We start from the raw sequence: 18261 nt of genomic DNA on the forward strand, positions 1-18261 counted from the left end.
TTATAGTTTATATTCTAGTGATTTGTAATCTTGTTCCATATCTTCAGGTTCATTGTTTTCCTGATGGTTGTTCCAGTGGCTGCTTTGGCTTAGTTCTGTGATATCTTCTTTGTCACATAGTGATTTACATAGTATCATAAGTGCATGGAAACTATATTTTTGTATAGTGATATTATAATACTTGTTTCATTGTTTGTGTTAAAGAAAGAATTATCTGTGATTTCAGTTTCAGTCTTCTGACCCCAAGATATTTTTTCTGGATGACCAAAGCCAATATATACCATATTAGCATGTATGTAAATTTAAGATTTCTCTCCTGTTCATATAAGAGAAAGAGAGAGAATCAGCCATGCATTCCAGTTTTGGAACCAAGGCCTGCTTTAAAAATATGCTGCTGTGAAGTAGGAAGGTTGTTTTTGAAAGCTTTTCTTGAAATGAAAAAATGAGATTTTCATGTCTAGGCTCCAAAAATATGGTAGATTATTTCATGCATGCTCATAGCATAATAAAGTTGGAAGAGACTGCAAGGGCCATCCAGTCCAACCCACTGCCATGCAGGAAATCCAAATCAAAGCATCCCCGACAGATGGCCATCCAGCCTCTGTTTAAAGACCCCCCCAAGGAGGGAGATTCCACTACACTCCAAGGGAGTGTGTTCATCACAGGTGAGCAAGCTAGCATTTACAGATTCAACCTGGGATAGATTTATAAATTAGTCTAGCAGCAATGCCTGGGATGGTCCCACTTGTTGGTTTATGAAGCCATTACACTTTCTTCATTAGGGGTCAAATCATCAAAATAATTTCTTCAGCCACTGTTTACCCAATCAACCTGTTTCTCCCATCCACTTGTTTGTCTGATTCTCCCCACCCCATTTTTGTGTCTAATTTGAAACTTTGAAAATTGAAATTTGAAATGGATTTGAAACTCTATGGGCTGTGATTAACAATTCCATATATAACACAGAATTTGACATTTAATAAATGTTATGCAATCCTTTCCTGTCTCCTATTTCTGAAAAATATTATATTCCAGCCATAGGCTTATTTTGTTTTTAATTGAGTGCATAAACAATATAATAGCAGTACAGAGAAGTGAAGAATAATATATGTTCCACAAAAAAGAATGATGCCAATAGTTAATTCTCTCTCTCCATTCTGTTTCATCATTGCACATATCTTTCCCCCATACAATTGTTCATAAGATCCCTCTCTGTAACCAGGAAATGGGACTGTGTTTGATGGTCCTGACACCCACACACTGAGTAGTGTTCATCTAAATAAAAGCTTGGGAAAGTTATTGGGGGGGGGGGGGGCTACATCCCCAGAAAGTCCAGGCTGGCTAAGGGATTCTGAGAGATGTGATCAATTGATCAGTCCATCAGTTTAGTTATACTTCAACTTTATCTATGGACTAGGACTCAGGGCATCTAATCCAGAAGGTAACTTTTCCAGGCCCTGATCTATACTCAGTGCTGACAGTGAGCTTGCAGGTTTATGAAGATTGGAGTTTGCCCACCTGGCACAGGTCTGCTTATTATTTCACTACACATTGCCTATGAACACCTTATCACCCAGCACATGTGAATATACACACACAAACCACTCTCAGCTGCACAACATTACCAATCTCTTTGTGACCAGTTTCTTTCATAGGGCAAAGGAGATGAGCCCATAATTCATTTGATGATATTAAAATCAAAAACTAAGCTACTGTATTGTTTGTGAAACATCCAAGATCAAGAATACAAAGCAGAACATTATGGAAATTAATATACCTAATATACAAAAAAGATTCATTGGCTTCATCCTGTAGTTTGGGGTTCAGTCTGCTGACATTAGCACAGTGTTGTAACTTGACAGCTCTACCATCCTTATTGTACTGCAGTAAGAGACTGCAATTACATCAGTAACTTCTATGACACTGATCTGACAAACAATTTCATTTTTTTACAGAATATCATGCTGTTATTTTGCAATTAAAAAGAGAGCATAAAGATGAAGTTGAAAAATTAAAGGTAAATATTTCTGTTCATTCAAATCTATTTTTTAAATTAAAAATCCTTCCTTTTGAACTTCTGTACAAATTGTATAATTCTGTTGTAATTGCATGTTTCCCATTTGGTATGTTTGTAAATTGGTCAGACACAAATCTGAAGTTATCATTCAGAATAAGGAGCCACAAAAAAAAAAAAAAAAAAAAAAAAAAAAAAAAACAAAACCCTGCAAATGAAAAATGCAGGTCCCTAGTGTCATCCTTTTGTTCTTCACTAGCAGAACATAAGTATAGTTTATATGCTTATATCCAGGATATTATGTATTATAGACTACTTGCAGTCTTCCTTTACCTTGACCATTTCTCATTTGCAGTTAAATACTCCCACCTTAATGGATTCATAAACTATGGCGGGGTACAGACCGCCGCTTTGCAGCGGTCTGGCGCCGCCGCCAGAAGGTCCGCGGGGGAGCCGGAGCCTTCAAACGGCCCGACTCCCGCGCGGACCGAAAAAAGAAGCTCCAAAATGGGGGCTTTCTAAACAGCCCTTTGGGACGTCCCATTTTAAAAAAGGGGCGTCTTTTTAGACGCCCCATGTCCTAGACGGACTCTGTCCGTACAAGATGGCGCGGCCATTCTCATGTGCCGGCGCCATCTTACGTATCGGAGCCACGCGCCAGACGCGTCGCGCCGCTGCTGACGTAGCGCGCGCGCCTGGCGCCTCCTACGTCGCAAACGCGACGCCAAAAGAAGCTCCATTTGAGCTTCTTTTTTCTCGTCCGCGCGGGAGTCGGGGCCGTTTGAAGGCTCCTGCCCCCCGCGGAACTCTGGCAGGCGGCGCCAGACCGCTGCAAAGCGGCGGTCTGTACCCCGCCATGGAGCTTCTTTCTGCGTCGCGTTTGCGACGTAGCGAGGCGCCAGGGGCGCGCTCGCTACGTCAGCAGCGGCGCGACGCGTCTGGACGCTGTGCGTCCGATACGTAAAGATGGCGCCGGCCATGTAGAAAGGCCGGCGCCATCTTGTACGGACGGAGTCCGTACGAGGCCCAGGGGCGTCTAAAAGAGATGCCCCTTTTTTAAAATGGGACGTCCTCCGGACGTCCCAAAGGGCCGTCTAGAAAGCCCCACTGCACATCTCTTTCACACCTGGTTTAATGCATATATCCAGCTGTATTCCATGAGGTCAGCTCAAATAGTATCTTATTCGATGAAGGAGTGGATGGGGAACTTATGACGTTACTTGACTACACCTCCCATCTTCTCTGTCCACTGGCTATGCTGATGAGGATGATGACAGTTAAGACTCCAGAAATATCTAGAAGGTCAAGTGTGTGCATGTGTGTGTGCTGTGTGCCTTCAAGTTGTTTTCGACTTAACGGCAACCCTATCATGAGTTTTTCTTGGCAAGATTTTTTCAGAGGAGGTGTGCCATTATCTTCCCACCACTTATACATATAATCTTAGAGAAAGGCATTTTCTGCATTGTCCACTAGAGGTCAGTTAAACTTCTTTTTTATTTTTCTTTGAGAGAAAAAAATAGTTCCTACTTAACTTGTGAGTGTTAATGGCAAGGCAACAGTACTATATTTTATATTTGCAGCTTAACAGTGATTGTCTCATCCTATACCCAGTCCTGTGGCTGCTGTGGGGGATAGAGAATCCCTACTGTAGAACACGCAGAACTTAAATGCAAATAGTTAAAATAATTTAAATATTAATAAAAATAAAATATTGAAAAAAGTGACTTATGCCAGTGCTTTTCTGCTTCTAAATCTAGTATGCAATAGAGTTGACCAGTTGAACTTATATACGTGTTGGCTGGCCAGGTTTCCATTGATCCTGAAGTCTGTTCTGCTTAGCAGAAGCAATTGTATGTTGGGTAGTTTACCTTTTGTTTCCTCAGATACAAAAGTTACAAGTTTAACTTTTTTTAAAATTTGTCTGTCCTCCTTTACCTTCCAAACCTCAACTTTCAGCTGTAGCCATCCCATTCCAACATGCCTTTTGCCTTGTCAGTGGGAGCAGGGAAAGAGGGCACAGAGCAGACTCAGCTCTGTTCTTGTTGCTGAGCTCTGTTTTAGTCACCATCCCTGACTCCAGGGGAGGAAGGGACAGCTGAGGTTGAAGGTTAAACTTTGAAAGGGTGAAGGAGGACAAGTATCTACCTTCCTTGATGGGGCTTAATGGTATCCCACCAATGGCCAACAAATTGAGAACCATTTGTATAAGGGGGTATTGAATACCTCCTTACTTCTTCCTTCCTAACTTTTGTGTGACCTACTGTCACACGCGAGTAAATGTTCTAGTTATTCTTGATATGTTTTTTTCAGATATTCTGTATTAATGTAGTGTGTTGCAATGGACATTGTGTCACAGACAAATAAAATTAATCAAACCTCCTTACATCAGTAGTTGTACTCATTATGTGTTTTGCATAACAGAGTACTGGATATCTCCTTGTTGTTCTTGTGTGCCTTCAAATTGTTTCCAGCATAATGGCAACCCTAAGGCAACCTACCACAGGGGTTTCTTGGCAAAATTTGTTCTGTCTGAGGGAGTATGACTTGCCCAAGATCATGTAGAGCATTTCCATGGTGAAAGGGGGCCTTTCAGAGTTGTAGTCTAACACTCAAACCACTATACCATGCTGCATTTCCTCATATAGGCATATAAAGGCTACAACCACTGGTGTATTCAGGGGATCCAATATCATTCCAGCCCATATCCAGCAAAGATTTCTGGTTTAGTTGCAGTTAGTTTACAAAACTGAAACACGATGGCTGAAATCTTCTGTAGCTGAGTGTAGCCCTACACTAATGTAAGCCATATATCCCTGGACTTACTGAACAGCCTCTGAAGGCACCGTCCCAGCACAGCCATTCCCTGCTTTGTAAGGAGAAGGCAAGATCACAAACATCTCTCGGTATCCCTATGGCCAGATGTGAAATTATTACAGCAACAGTGAGACCCCAGGAGGATTCCAATAGTTCACAGTGCCAACATCATTATTTCATTTCTGCTTATGTGGAGATGCTTCTGTGATCCTACCTGCTCCCAACAAAACAGGGGATGGCTGTACAGCAGGCTTCACAGGCTGTTCAGTAAGTCAGGGGAGGTGGCTTTGGTGCTGCGGAGGGAAAAAGGAAATACCAACCACCATTACACCCAAAAAACATATGCATGGATATATCCCTAACAGGATAGCTGCCAATAAGTTTGTTCAGTGAGTTAAAAGTCAGGACTATAAAATCCAAAGCAACCTGTGAAGAAATCTAAATGGACTTAGTTGTCAGCCACAGAATGGCAGAGGCAAGTCAGTGTTAATATATGTAAACACTGGAGAACTGGAAACAATCATTTTTGCAGCATACCAATATTAATGGTTTCTAAATTACTAATAATTGCCCAAGACATTAACCGAGGCTACAAATTACAGAAAAACAATAGTGTTGTGGCAACTTAAAGGTGCCACCAGATGTATTATAGCATAATATTCTATGGCTGTCCCTCTGGGAACCTATGGAACCACTTAATAATAAGCTCTGTGAACTCACTAAAGCTTCATTTTGAGTAGACATACCTTAAATTGGGGTTTAAAATTATTACGGTAATTTTTCTTTCCCACAAGGAAATTTCTGCCAGAGTAGTTCAATATGTAGTAGGAAATTCATGTAGTTTTTCCATGGTTATTATTGTTATAAATTTGGAATAAAAAGTAAAACCACAGGCTCCCCCCCCCATTCTCTTTTTTACTTCCTTGGAAACATTCTTAGCCCTTTATAGAAAGTATTCCAGAAGCAGGGAGGGAGCAATCATGTAAACTTGCTGTTAGTGTGACACAGAGAAAATGAACAAATGCACTGATGGAAGTTATTGGGAAATTGGCATTCTGATCAAAAATAAGTTTACTTGGATGAATGCCCAGTTGAGCTCAATGGAACTTATTTTTGAGACATATTGCATGGAGTAATTAAGTTGAGAGAGTTTTAAAAAATGTATTTATAAGTAAAATTCCGGTTGCCGACCTTATAAAAAACAAATATAAATTCAGCTATCAAGATTATAAAAGGACAGTTTATTGGTGCTACTTGGATTTTGTAGTCTTCCTACTTGTGATGGTCCTTGCTGAAGTTGTGAAGCCCATGAAACATGGATATGAATTCTATGATAATGATGAAGGAATTTCACAGCATTATTATTATTTTATTATCCAGCTTCATTAGAGAAGTTTCTTTTCGAAGTATCAGTATGCTAGTCTGTTGAAGTAGAGTAAAAAAAGAGAAACAAATAATTTGTGAAGAATGTTTATTTTGAAGAGTGGCCCACACAAGCAAACATTTCTATCTAATGATAAAAATGAGAGGTTATCTTGGATTTCTCACATTGTTTTTCCTAGCTACTCCCAGTTTGTTGGCGGGTTAGCTAGAAATTGTGCTAATTTATACTTTTCTGACATAGAAACCATGGTGAAAGCTGAGCTGACAGCACATAATGCCGACAACAACAAAACTACTTGTCATTAGCAGAAAGATCCTTGTAAAATAACAAATGTTTCAACTTTCTTTTTAAAATAATATGGAGCAATTTTAATCCTCCAACCGAGGCAGGCAAGAGAAAACCACTCTTCAGTATTCACTACCTAAGAATACCCTATGAAATTCATAGGGCCACATTCCCTCCAACGTTTTACAGGTGAAAACTGTTATGTAAAACTGACTGGCAAAAATGCAGGATGAAAAAAAAGGAGCATTTCATTTAGTGTACTATACCCTCCAGCATTTCACAGATGAAAACAGGGACACGTGGTCGGGCAACACTGTATAAGGGCAATAAGGTGAAAGTTATTAATGAGTAAGAACACACAAGCTAGAGGTGGCTATGGCAATTGCTTTTGCCTGAGTCTACTGTGATCTTGGAAGCAAAGCAGGGTCAGCCCTGGTTAGTACTTGGATGGGAGACCACCAATGAATACTGGGTGCTGTAGGCTATATTTCAGAGGAAGGAACTGGCAAAATCACCTCTGAGTATGCTGTGCCTAAGAAAACCCTATGAAATTCATGGGATTACCATAAGTCAACAGGTGGTCAAAAAAGGACATGCACACAAACACGCACGATAGTAAAAGCCATGAAATGTACATGGTGATAATGTTTAATAAGTGCATACCAGACCACTGTAAGTTGCAGATTATGTCAAAAATGCTGGTATGTATTATATTCAGGAGTAATCCGGCCCTGTTGCAGAGTGCAGAAAGAAGTTGGAGAAGTCAGTCAACATAGGTTTGTTTCTTTTTAGCAACAATTCATGGCTGGACTCAAATGTGGCATTGCATTGTACATTCCCTTTTTATTAATGGGAATAGTGAGCCAACTTCACTTGGTTTCTTAGATCTACGGACTAGATCTCATGCAGGGTTGCTGCCTAAAATATTAACCTATGCGAACAACACTTTGTGCACATGGCAACTAATGGGAAAGACATTTTGTTTTGAACTGTAGCATATGATACCATCTTTGCCTGGTTTGTGTAAGCAAACTCATTAGTGGACTTCCTGATAAGTTAACAGCTGAATTCTGTGCTTGTTATTTAAAAGTCAATCCTCCTGGATTCGTTAAGGCTTACACTAATGTAAATGCATATATAGTTTTAGCCTAAGCTATATATTCATCTGTTAAGGTATTACATTTGAGATCCTTAATGGCAATGAAAGTCTTCTGGAATATTATACTCTGGAATATTATCCTCTGTATTTTAATTTGTTTACAAAAGTATTTTCTTGATCTATATAACATGATAGAGAGTGTCATGGTCTTGCATTCTATACCATCCTTTTAAACTCAAGGGATATAATTTCATCTTTCAATACTTCATTTAAAAAAATTCTCCGTTTATACTTTTAAAATCAATCAGTTTCATTCATGTGTGCACAAATGTGTTCAGGTGATCTTGTTAGCACCAATAAAAGCAGCTAAGTCCTCTATTTTATCCAGAACCAAGAGGATTGTATCCAGAGGTAGAAATTTGTATCCACAGAAGGCTTTTATGTACAGATGATGAAGGGGTGATTTCTGCTAATTCCATGACTGGAAGTCTGGTCACAGAAATCTGGATTCAAACAAGTTTCTATTTATCAGGAGTACAGGGGAAATAATTACTTCCTAATACAAGTACAGTTGCCCTTCCTAACTCACAGATCTTAGATCTGCGACCTTGGAAATCTGCGGATGGGTGACCTCTGCTATTTTTAATGGGCACACTCCTGTGTGCGCGTGCACACACCCCATTCAAACCTATAGGGCTTGAATATGCATGAGCCTCCATTTTTGTGGGGGAGTCCGGAACAGATCCCCACGAAAACAGAGCGCCAACTGTATATAATAACAACAGTTTTCTTCTCCCATACTGAATGGACCCAGACTGGAGTACTGCATGATCATAAAATGATAAAGTATAATAACTAATAATGTTTCTACCAGTTATGAAGAATACATAACACAACCAAAACACACAGACATAAATCCAAAATTCATATTAGAGCTATACCATTATTAGGCTTATCAAAATGCCACAAAACAGTGCCCAAACTTTCCCACTCTCAAGAATTCTTCTTCAGGCCAGATGATAAAGCAAAAGCTGAAGGACAGGGAAGTGAGAAGATGGCTGACGTGGCAACCATGCTGCCTGTATTTAGTCACAGGGTGAAGCAAAGGAGCAGATGTTCACAAAATGGTTTTGGGGTTGCACAAAGACCTACCCCTAAGATTGTTCAGATGAAGTAACATACCATGATTGATCATTTTTTTGAAAATAAAAAATCCCGTTCTTTCCCAGCTGGAAGACAAGACTATCAATAGGTACTTGTCTTTATGACTAGATGCTGTTTCTACTATCAACAGTTGTATGCTTGTAAATACCAGTTCTTGGGAAAATGCTGTTGTGCTTGTGTCCTGCTTGTAGACTTTCCAAAGGCATCTGTATGGCTGTTCACCATGGGAACAGAACAGTGGACTAGATAGGTGTTTGGTATGGTCCAGCAGGACTCTCTTCTTATGTAAACTAAAACTATGTTATACGCAGAAAAGCTTTATTTTGTGTATATGCTGTTGATTTACAGGGAATGTAGAGACAGGCCTTATATGTAACATTTTTCAGTGTTCTTATCTTCTTTTTTAAATATTCAAATGTATTGGTGGAGTACTGTATATGGAAATATTTCAGACTTTTCAGGGTATGTTATCCAGTTCTCCCTAGTATTCTTTTTAGCTATACTGAAACATTCCAACTAGTTTGCCTACTTTTACAAACTACTTAAAAGGATGCAGATAGTAAAGTACAGGTATTCTTTACTGAATAAGTCTCCAGACTACAGTCAGCCCTTCTTATACACGGATTTTTTATACACGGATTCAAGCATACACGGTTTGAAAATGCTCCAAAAACGTATATAATTTTCCATTTTTATAAGGGACACTATTTTGCTATGTCATTATATTTAATGGGACTTGAGCATACACGGATTTTGTTATACACAGGGGATCTTGGAACCAAACCCCAGCGTATAACAAGGGTCCACTGTATTTCAAATAGACAAACAAACAAACCAGAAATCAGCAAAAATAGTAATATAACAGAAGATTTTTATAATTAAAACAAGCTAAAAAAATTGGGCATTTTTTTATTTATACATGAGTATATATAGTACTTTATTTAGGATTAATAATTAGTTGATATGTTATAGAATGCATGGAGAGAGATCTTGTAGCACCTTTGAGACTAACTGGGGAAAAAGAAGAAGTTGGCAGCATGAGCTTTCATGGACTTAGGTCTACTTTCTCAGATGCATTTGGTGGAGTGGAAAGCCAGGGACTAACATGGCTATATCTTTGAATTCTGTCCTTCACAAAAGTTTCCAAAATGTAGATAAATGGACAGCAGGGATGGACAATTTGTGGCTCCCCATTTTTTTGGATCAGCATTTCCAGTCAAGCATAGCCAATATAGTTACTGGTGAGAGAATGATGACAATTGCTGTCCAATAACATTTAGTAGGCTGTATATCACCCAAGTCTGAATCATAATTTTGTTGTTTATTGTTTCTTTGAAATTAATTATCAGGTTCTTGTACACTGTTAATAAAAGCTCCAAAAAGAGCATTACTGCTTGCCTCTTGCAGGTCTTATGTTTTAGTTTTTAATGTAAAACTTGTAAAACAAACTGTATTTCCATCTTAAACCACAAAGAACCATCAGTATGTTTTTCAGAAAGATGACTATATGTACAATGGAAAGCTCTGTCATAGAACATTATACTGTTTTATAGCCTTGAAGATATTTATCCCCCATTTATAGTACTTCCCCAGGCTGAGCATGGTGTTTTGTTGTTGTTGTTGTTGTTGTTGTTGTTTTTGGTCTATTAACAAAGGAAAATTCAAATCTAAAACTCAGTAGTCACACTGCATGTGCCAGGTCAGGTTTCTATTCAGCACAACATGAACATGTTGAAGAAACCCTTTGCCATGTATAGTTGTTGGAACACAACTGCAGTCCAAAGCCGCAGCTGAGGTCATGAAGGGTTTATTAGTCAATTTTACCTAATGAGCTGTTCTGCCTTGTTCAGTGCTTCATGTGTTGTTGCTGATGAAGGTCTCTCAGCTTGTGGTCTGTAATAAATTCCACTTTTGCTTGAATACTATCAACCCTCCATATAGAATTTCATTTGTATATACACATGGTATGTGCTTTCAAATGCTGCTGCCAAATACAAGAAAAATCTCAGATGTTTTTAACTTTACACCTGATGAAATCATTTGTGCTACTTACCTTTAAACTTGAGCAGCATATTGCTGTGAAAACTAAGGCTGCTTCACAGAAATAAACCATGTTACACAAACAATAAGGGTTTGCAGGATGTTTGCAATTGTACTTGCCCACCAACGTCAATTAACATAAACAGGTTTAGGAAGAGTATGTTGGCAATTACTGTTGATGGAGATGATCACTGTGCTTTTCTCATATTCATTTGGGCATCATACAGAAGAACATTACCAACTGCGATTCTTGCCAATTGTGTGTGTGTATGTGTGTGTGTGTGTTTTGCCTCCACACTTTTCTTGTTATGTGCCACCAAATCAATACCGACCTGCAGAGACCCTATTATAGAGTTTTCTTCATAAGATTGATTGAGAGGGAATAGCAATTGTACAATTTCAAGGAATCTTTTATAAGAATGGGATTGTACCATGCATCAGATCCCTCCCCTAGCAAGTTTATGGAATCTTTTTTTTTTTAAACCAATGAGAGAATTTCATTCTCCAGCTTCGATATTTTGGGGGATAATGCTGAATTTTTATTTCTCCAAGATAATTCATATTCTTAAGGCTATACAAAATTACAAATACCATAATTGTGCAAAACTATATCAGTGGTTTCGAAGATGAAAACAGCCCTAAAAAATAAGGCATGTTATTTGCCTGTATTCAGAGTGTAAAAAGAATAAATTCATCTTGATAGGTTTAAAAGCAAAAAAGAAATAATTTTATTTTGGAAAGTTCCTTGAAATCATAGAATCATAGAATCGTAGAGTTGGAAGAGACCACTAGGGCCATCCAGTCCAACCCCCTGCCATGCAGGAAATCCAAATCAAAGCATCCCCGACAGATGGCCATCCAGCCTCTGTTTAAAGACCTCCAAGGAAGGAGACTCTATCACCCTCCGAGGGAGTGCATTCCACTGTCAAACAGCCCTTACTGTCAGGAAGTTCCTCCTAATGTTCAGGTGGAATCTCTTTTCCTGGAGCTTGCATCCATTGTTCCGGGTCCTGTTCTCTGGAGCAGCAGAAAACAAGCTTGCTCCCTCTTCAATATGACATCCTTTCAAATATTTAAACAGGGCTATTATATCACCTCTTAACCTTCTTTTCTCCAGGCTAAACATCCCCAGCTCCCTAAGTCATTCTTCATAGGGCATGGTTTCCAGACCCTTCACCATTTTTGTCGCCCTCCTTTGGACACGCTCCAGTTTCTCAATGTCCTTTCTGAATTGTGGCGCCCAGAACTGGACACAATATTCTAGGTGGGGCCTGACCAAAGCAGAATACAGTGGCACTATTACTTCTCCTGATCTAGACACTATACTTCTATTGATGCAGCCTAAAATAGCATTGGCCTTTTTAGCTGCCACATCACACTGTTGACTCATGTTCAACTTGTGGTCTACTTGGACTCCTAGATCCCTTTCACATGTAGTTTCATTCAGCCAGGTGTCACCCATCCTCTATCTGTGCATTTTATTTTTCCGCCCTAAGTGCAATACCTTACATTTCTCCGTGTTGAATTTCATTTTGTTAGCTTTGGCCCAGCTTTCTAGTCTATTCAGGTCATTTTGAATCTTGATCCTGTCCTCTGGGGTATTAGCTATTCCCCCTAATTTGGTGTCATCTGCAAATTTGATAAGTATGCTCCCAATTCTGTCATCCAGGTCATTGATAAAGATGTTGAATAGCACTGGGCCCAGGACAGAGCCCTGTGGGACCCCACTGGTTACTTCTCTCCAGGATGAAAATATAGGTTGAATATGCCTTATCTGATATGCTTAGGACCAGAATTATTTTGGACTGGATTGTTTTGGATTTCAGTTATTTGTATATACATAATGAGCTATCTTGGTGATGGAACCCAAGTCTAAACATGAAATCCACATAACCTAAAGGTAATTTGATACAATATTTTTAATAAATTTGTACATGAAACAAAGTTTGTGTACACTGACCCATCAAAAATCAAATGTGTCACTTTCTCGGCCACCCACACAAAAGTTTTGATTTTCAAAGCATTTGCGGGTTTTGGAGTTTCAGATAAAGGATACTCATTAATATACCTAAGTAAGTGAAACCCGATGGACAAAGATGATGGCTAGTCAAACGTTGCCATTTCAGTTGCTTATCTAAGGGGGTATTAAGACAAAATAGTTTGGATTTTTGTAAGTTGACTCTGAAGCCTGCTTTTACATCAAAGCAGAGGAGAATATGTTCTAGTGTGGGAGATGAGGTGTCCATGTCTTGAAGAAATATAAGAACATCATCTGCATAAAGGTTTAACTTATGCTCCCGCATGCCATGGATCCAACTATGAACTCTAGGATTATTCCTAATGGAGTCAGCAAGGGGCTCTACTGCTAAGGCAAATAACACTGGTGACAGGGGACACCCTTGTTTGGTGCCTCTGCAGAGGTCTATCCTTGGAGAATCTTGCCTGTTTATATAAATTGTTGCTGTTGACCCTATATTTTGTTTTTGTTTTTTTTTATATAAAGGTTTCTGACTAGAGCTGTGAACTGTGAACCAAAATTCATACCTTCCAGAACCCCAAAAAGATAAGGTCATTCTAATCTATCAAATGCCTTGAGGGCATCCAAAGATAGCAATGAGAATTGAGAATGTGAGTGATTAGCATCATATATGATGTTCAGCGTCCTCCTAATTGCATCAGCTAATTTTCGGCCTGGCATAAAACCAACCTGACTATCATGGATATAGTCAGTTATAAAGGTGTTAATCCTGTGAACTAGAATAGATAAAAGAAGTTTGGCATCTTGATTAATAAGTGAGATAGGCCTAAAATCCTTTACCATGGGATTATCTGCAGATGTTTTAAGAAGTGGAATGATTCTTGAGAGTTTCCAGCTAGGTGGTGGTAGAGAGGTAAAGAGTAATTCATTAAATAGTTTTACAAGGTGAGGTCACAGGTCCTCAGAAAGAATTTTAAAGAACTCCCCCATGAGGCCATCCGGGCCTGGTGATTTGCCCATTTTTAAATTTGCAATTGCGGATTTCACATCTCATTCTGACATTGGATCCACTCCAGCTGCTCCCACGGAGATAAAGGATACTCAACCTCTCCTTGGTTTTTTTTAATATTTGAAAACTCTCTTACAACCCATTTGTTATTTTATGGGTGATTTCACATTGGTAAATTGCGAGAATATAATAGCTTTGAATGTTCATATTTGAGGAAAGATCTACTAAAGTATTCAAGGAAGGGATCAAATAAGTCCCACATAAATCTGCATGGGAGAAATCAGTGAGAAAACAACTGTAAAGGAGATTTGGCAAAGGCAGGAATAATTGTGGGTGTAACAGAATAGGCACTGTTCCATGTTCTCACTACTTGTGCCTCTCATGGTCACAGGACATGCAGAAGGACATCCTAAGCAGGCCTTAGCTGTATAAGAACAGGAAGGGGGCATATTAAAACCTAAGAAGCCAGTGAAATATCAATGAACATGATTGATGCATGACAGCTGAATGTAAGGGAAAGCATATACAAATGTTCTGATCTATTAGGACCTAGAAGTTCTGGTTATGAAGTGTAAAGCCCTATACAGCTTATGTCCAGGCTACGTGGCAGACCATATCTTCCCATATAAGCCTACCTGGACCCGGATGCTCAGGAGTGGCCCTTTTCACATGTATGGTTGGTAGGAACACAAAAGTGGGCTTTCTTGGTGGTTGCCCATAGGCTCTGGAATTTCCTCCCTAGGGAGATTAGACTGGCCCCCTCATTGCTGTCTTTCAGTTGGCAGGCAAATACTTTTTTCATCCAAACAGACTTTAGGAATTGAAGGGTGTTAGACTGTATTGTTTTACTTTTTGAAATATTTTTTACAGTGTATATTTTTAATATGATTGAAATAGTTTAATTTGGTTTCAATGGTGACTTCATACATTTTTAATTGAAATCTTTTTGCTGTGTAACCTGCTTTCAGTCCAAGTTTTGGGGGAAAGGTAGGATATAAATAAAGTTAACTACAGTAACAAAAATAATCTCAATACGCTCATTAATCCTATTTGTACCTCTGCCTTTGAAGCAAGGAAGTACCTTTCTTTTTTCCGTAGTTTGTTAAGTTGGAGAAAAGTGGTTTTGCAGGTCAAGAGGACTGGCTATATATTAGCAGTATGGTGCAGGAATTATTACATCTAAGGATCATGCAAGATTGTCCCATAACTTGGAAATGAAAAGAGAAGGGGGAATGTTCTTATCAAGATCCACACTGTGATTGAATACAAGAGTGAGGAAAATGTGGGACTGAATTTGAAAGAGAAATGCATAAAGTTGTTTTGCCAGGTCTTAAGCTACCATTTCTAATCTTCCTTTCATTTCTCATTCCAAATAAGGTCAGGTTCTTTTTTTTTAATAAAGTGTGCAAAGCCAAGAAATGTAGCGTTACATCAATAGTACGTCTATCCTTGCTTAGCTGCCACTGATTTTGATTAGAATGACAGCATACATACATGAAGCTGTGTTACAATAAATCAGGCCATTCATCCATCCAGCTCAGTAACTGTACACTAATTATAAACCCCCTGAGAAATTCATGATTTTGTGTAAGATCACAGATAGTTTGATTTCCTGTAGCTGCTTAAAATTCTATGCACACTAATGTAAAGTAATATAAAGAATAAATATGCTTTTATGAACACACACACACACACAAAGCTGTTAATAAAGATCTAATATGTTGGGTAATAAGTTCAACTCTATGATCTCACACTCACCTATGTAAATGCTTATAGTTTGTGAGAAATATATTTTTGCATAATATTTTTGAAGCTTGAAATCAAATTTCAGTACGGATTTCATCATTATCAGTGGAAAGCTGAGCTGTTTGCGTGACAAGACCTCTGATGGTATTTACTTGCCATGGAAGGGAAATACTAAACATCTTGATGCTATTATGAATGGAGGAAGCATAACTGCTTTTATACAAAAATATTGGCTCTTCTTCTAGTTCATGTTTGAATAAATGGAAGAAATGTGGTGTGCTACAGCTTGTAGAGGATGATGTTCAGAAGATTTACATGATTCTCTAACTCCTTTGATGCTCAGAGGAAATTGTTTCTTAAAACTTTAGAAACCGAGTTTTAGGTTTTCTGGCACTCCCTCCCATCTCCTCACTGCAGGGGAGAAAGCACTGTCTGATCCAGGCCGTATTGAGTTTATTTGAAAGCAGTAACTCCCTGTGTTCCTTCATCTTCCAAACCTGTATATTTGGTTTTGGCACCAGCAAGACACCACAATCAAGGCTGGATTAGACATCAGTTTATCCCTACAATTAAAGGGCAGGGCAAGGGTTCATTAGCATCCAAGATTCTAAAGGACTCAGATTTTACCATAGATAGGAAGATCTGAATAAGCCTCTCGTCTTTGCAGAAAAGCACAGACAGAACAGAAAGAACAAACAATACCAACAAGAGCTTATAAACTAGTCAAGATGCCTAATAAGAGAAGTTGATAAAATAAACAAGAAACCTCTGTTTCCCTCTGTGATTGTTTTACTTTATATATTATCTTGTATGATGGGGCAAATCTTTGGGGGACATAGTTGTAAAGTGGGAAACAAAGTTGTAAAGAAAGTGCTTCACAAATATTACTTCTCTTATTTCTTTTTTGCCAGTTTGTACTGAAAATAATACTGCGAAATACTCATGCACAGGTTGCATCCGGACTGCAGAAATAATTCAGATTGACTCTCATGGCTCCATGAAATGCAATCCTGGGATCTGTAGTTGATTGTGACAAAAGAGATCTCTGGCAGAGGGGGGCAAATATCTCACAAAACTACAACTCCTAGAATTCCATAGCACCGAGCCACGGCAGTTAAAGTGATGTCAAACTGGATTATTTCTACAGTCACAGTTTCCTTGTCAAACACAAGTTTTTATTTAATGCATTTCTTAGCCATCTTTCAACACTGTTGTCTTCCCAAAATGGCTTACAACATAAAACATACATTTCAATCTCAGGAAAAGAAGTTCACCATCAGTTTTAAAGAAATTTATAAATAAACTAGTTAAAATCTAAAACAACAGAAGTAACATATATAATTGAAAACCTTTAAATTCAAATAGAACTGGGGCCCCGTTCCCACTATGATTTAAAGTGATGTGCTGATCGCTTTATATGTGCCTCATTCCCATTGGAAAGGGTTTCAGACCCAACTGCGATTGGTCTGACTCACACTGAAGCAAGATAAATGCAAAAAATTTGCTCTTTTCAAACACTCGTTTTCTGGTGGTTCTTTTGGGAGGAAATCAATTCAGAAGAGTGTTCAACAGGTGTGGATGGCAAATCTGATTCTCAAGGAGACAGACAGAGCCCCACCAGGACAAATTGTGGCAGGAGGAGCAGCCTCTGAAGCAGGGAAGAAAGGACCCAGGAGGCAGAAGGGAGAAAAGGGGGCTGGAACCCCCCCCCCGGTCCCAGAGCCCTACAGGAAGGGGACTGGAAGCTGCCCTGGGAGGACCATGCTTCAGTCGCCCCTGAGCCTTTCTCTGACTTCAAAGGGAAAAGAGAAGAGGACCAAGAGACAAGGCACACTTGCCCTTCTTCTACCCATTTGCAATCTTTGGGTCTTTGCAAGGGACCAGCAGCACGAGACCCCCAAGGTACTGAGAGAGGGAGAGGAGGAAGGACACCTGCTGGGGCCCATTGCAGGGTGCTTTCTGGCTGTTTTTGTCTCTCCAAGCTTTGGAGAATGAGGCCAGGTGCAAGTTGTTTTGGGAGACTGAATGGGGTCTGCTTTTTGGCACTCTGGGGCTTCGTGGCTCCCACACTGGGTGACCATAGGTCCTCCTTTTCGAAGACACAGTACTCCCTTTAAGCCTTCTGTCCAAAAGTGTCCTCCATTTTAAAGCATGGGTTTCTAGGTACCCATTCCCACTAGTGAGAATGATAGGGATAAGGAAATAATTCGCTTCCATAGTGGAAACTACACACTGGCCTGAATCAAATCCACAACCCGGTGTCAGTGCAAATCACATACTGTACCAGTTTAAATGCAAGTGAGAATGAGCCCTAAGTGTTTGAAGCCCTCCTAAAACTAGATCTAATTATGATAGATGTAATTATGTATTTCTTTTTTCAAAGAGGAAGACCCTATCTCATTCTGGATTAGCTTAAAATTCTTGATGGCAATCCAGCATGTAGGTCACATGTTGGACTACAGCTTCCATCAGCCATAGCCAATGGCTATTATGCATTTCAACATGAAGCTAAGATTATTATAATGTAGGGACAAGTTCATGAAGATGTAATGTTTCCTTCAAATAAACTGGGGTCCAATGTGTAAGGCTTTGAAGACGTAAAACAATCCTTTGTATTGGATCAAGAAATATGGTGGCAACCAGTATAGCTAAATACAGCATTGGTGTAAATTGATCTGTCTAACCAGCTCCAGCAAGTACTCAAGTAGCCAAATTCTGTAACTGTAGA

General features: G+C 39.2%; 1 protein-coding gene across 1 annotated transcript in view; it reads left to right on the plus strand.

Moving 5' to 3' along the window:
* Positions 1–18261, plus strand: part of FMN1 (formin 1) — a 170117-nt gene that overhangs the window by 48673 nt on the left and 103183 nt on the right. The window contains 1 exon segment of the mRNA XM_042446233.1: positions 1956–2017. Within this exon segment, the coding sequence (XP_042302167.1) occupies positions 1956–2017 (62 nt within the window).

This window comes from Sceloporus undulatus, chromosome 1 (assembly GCF_019175285.1).
Source record: "Sceloporus undulatus isolate JIND9_A2432 ecotype Alabama chromosome 1, SceUnd_v1.1, whole genome shotgun sequence".
Taxonomy (NCBI): Eukaryota; Metazoa; Chordata; class Lepidosauria; order Squamata; family Phrynosomatidae; genus Sceloporus; species Sceloporus undulatus.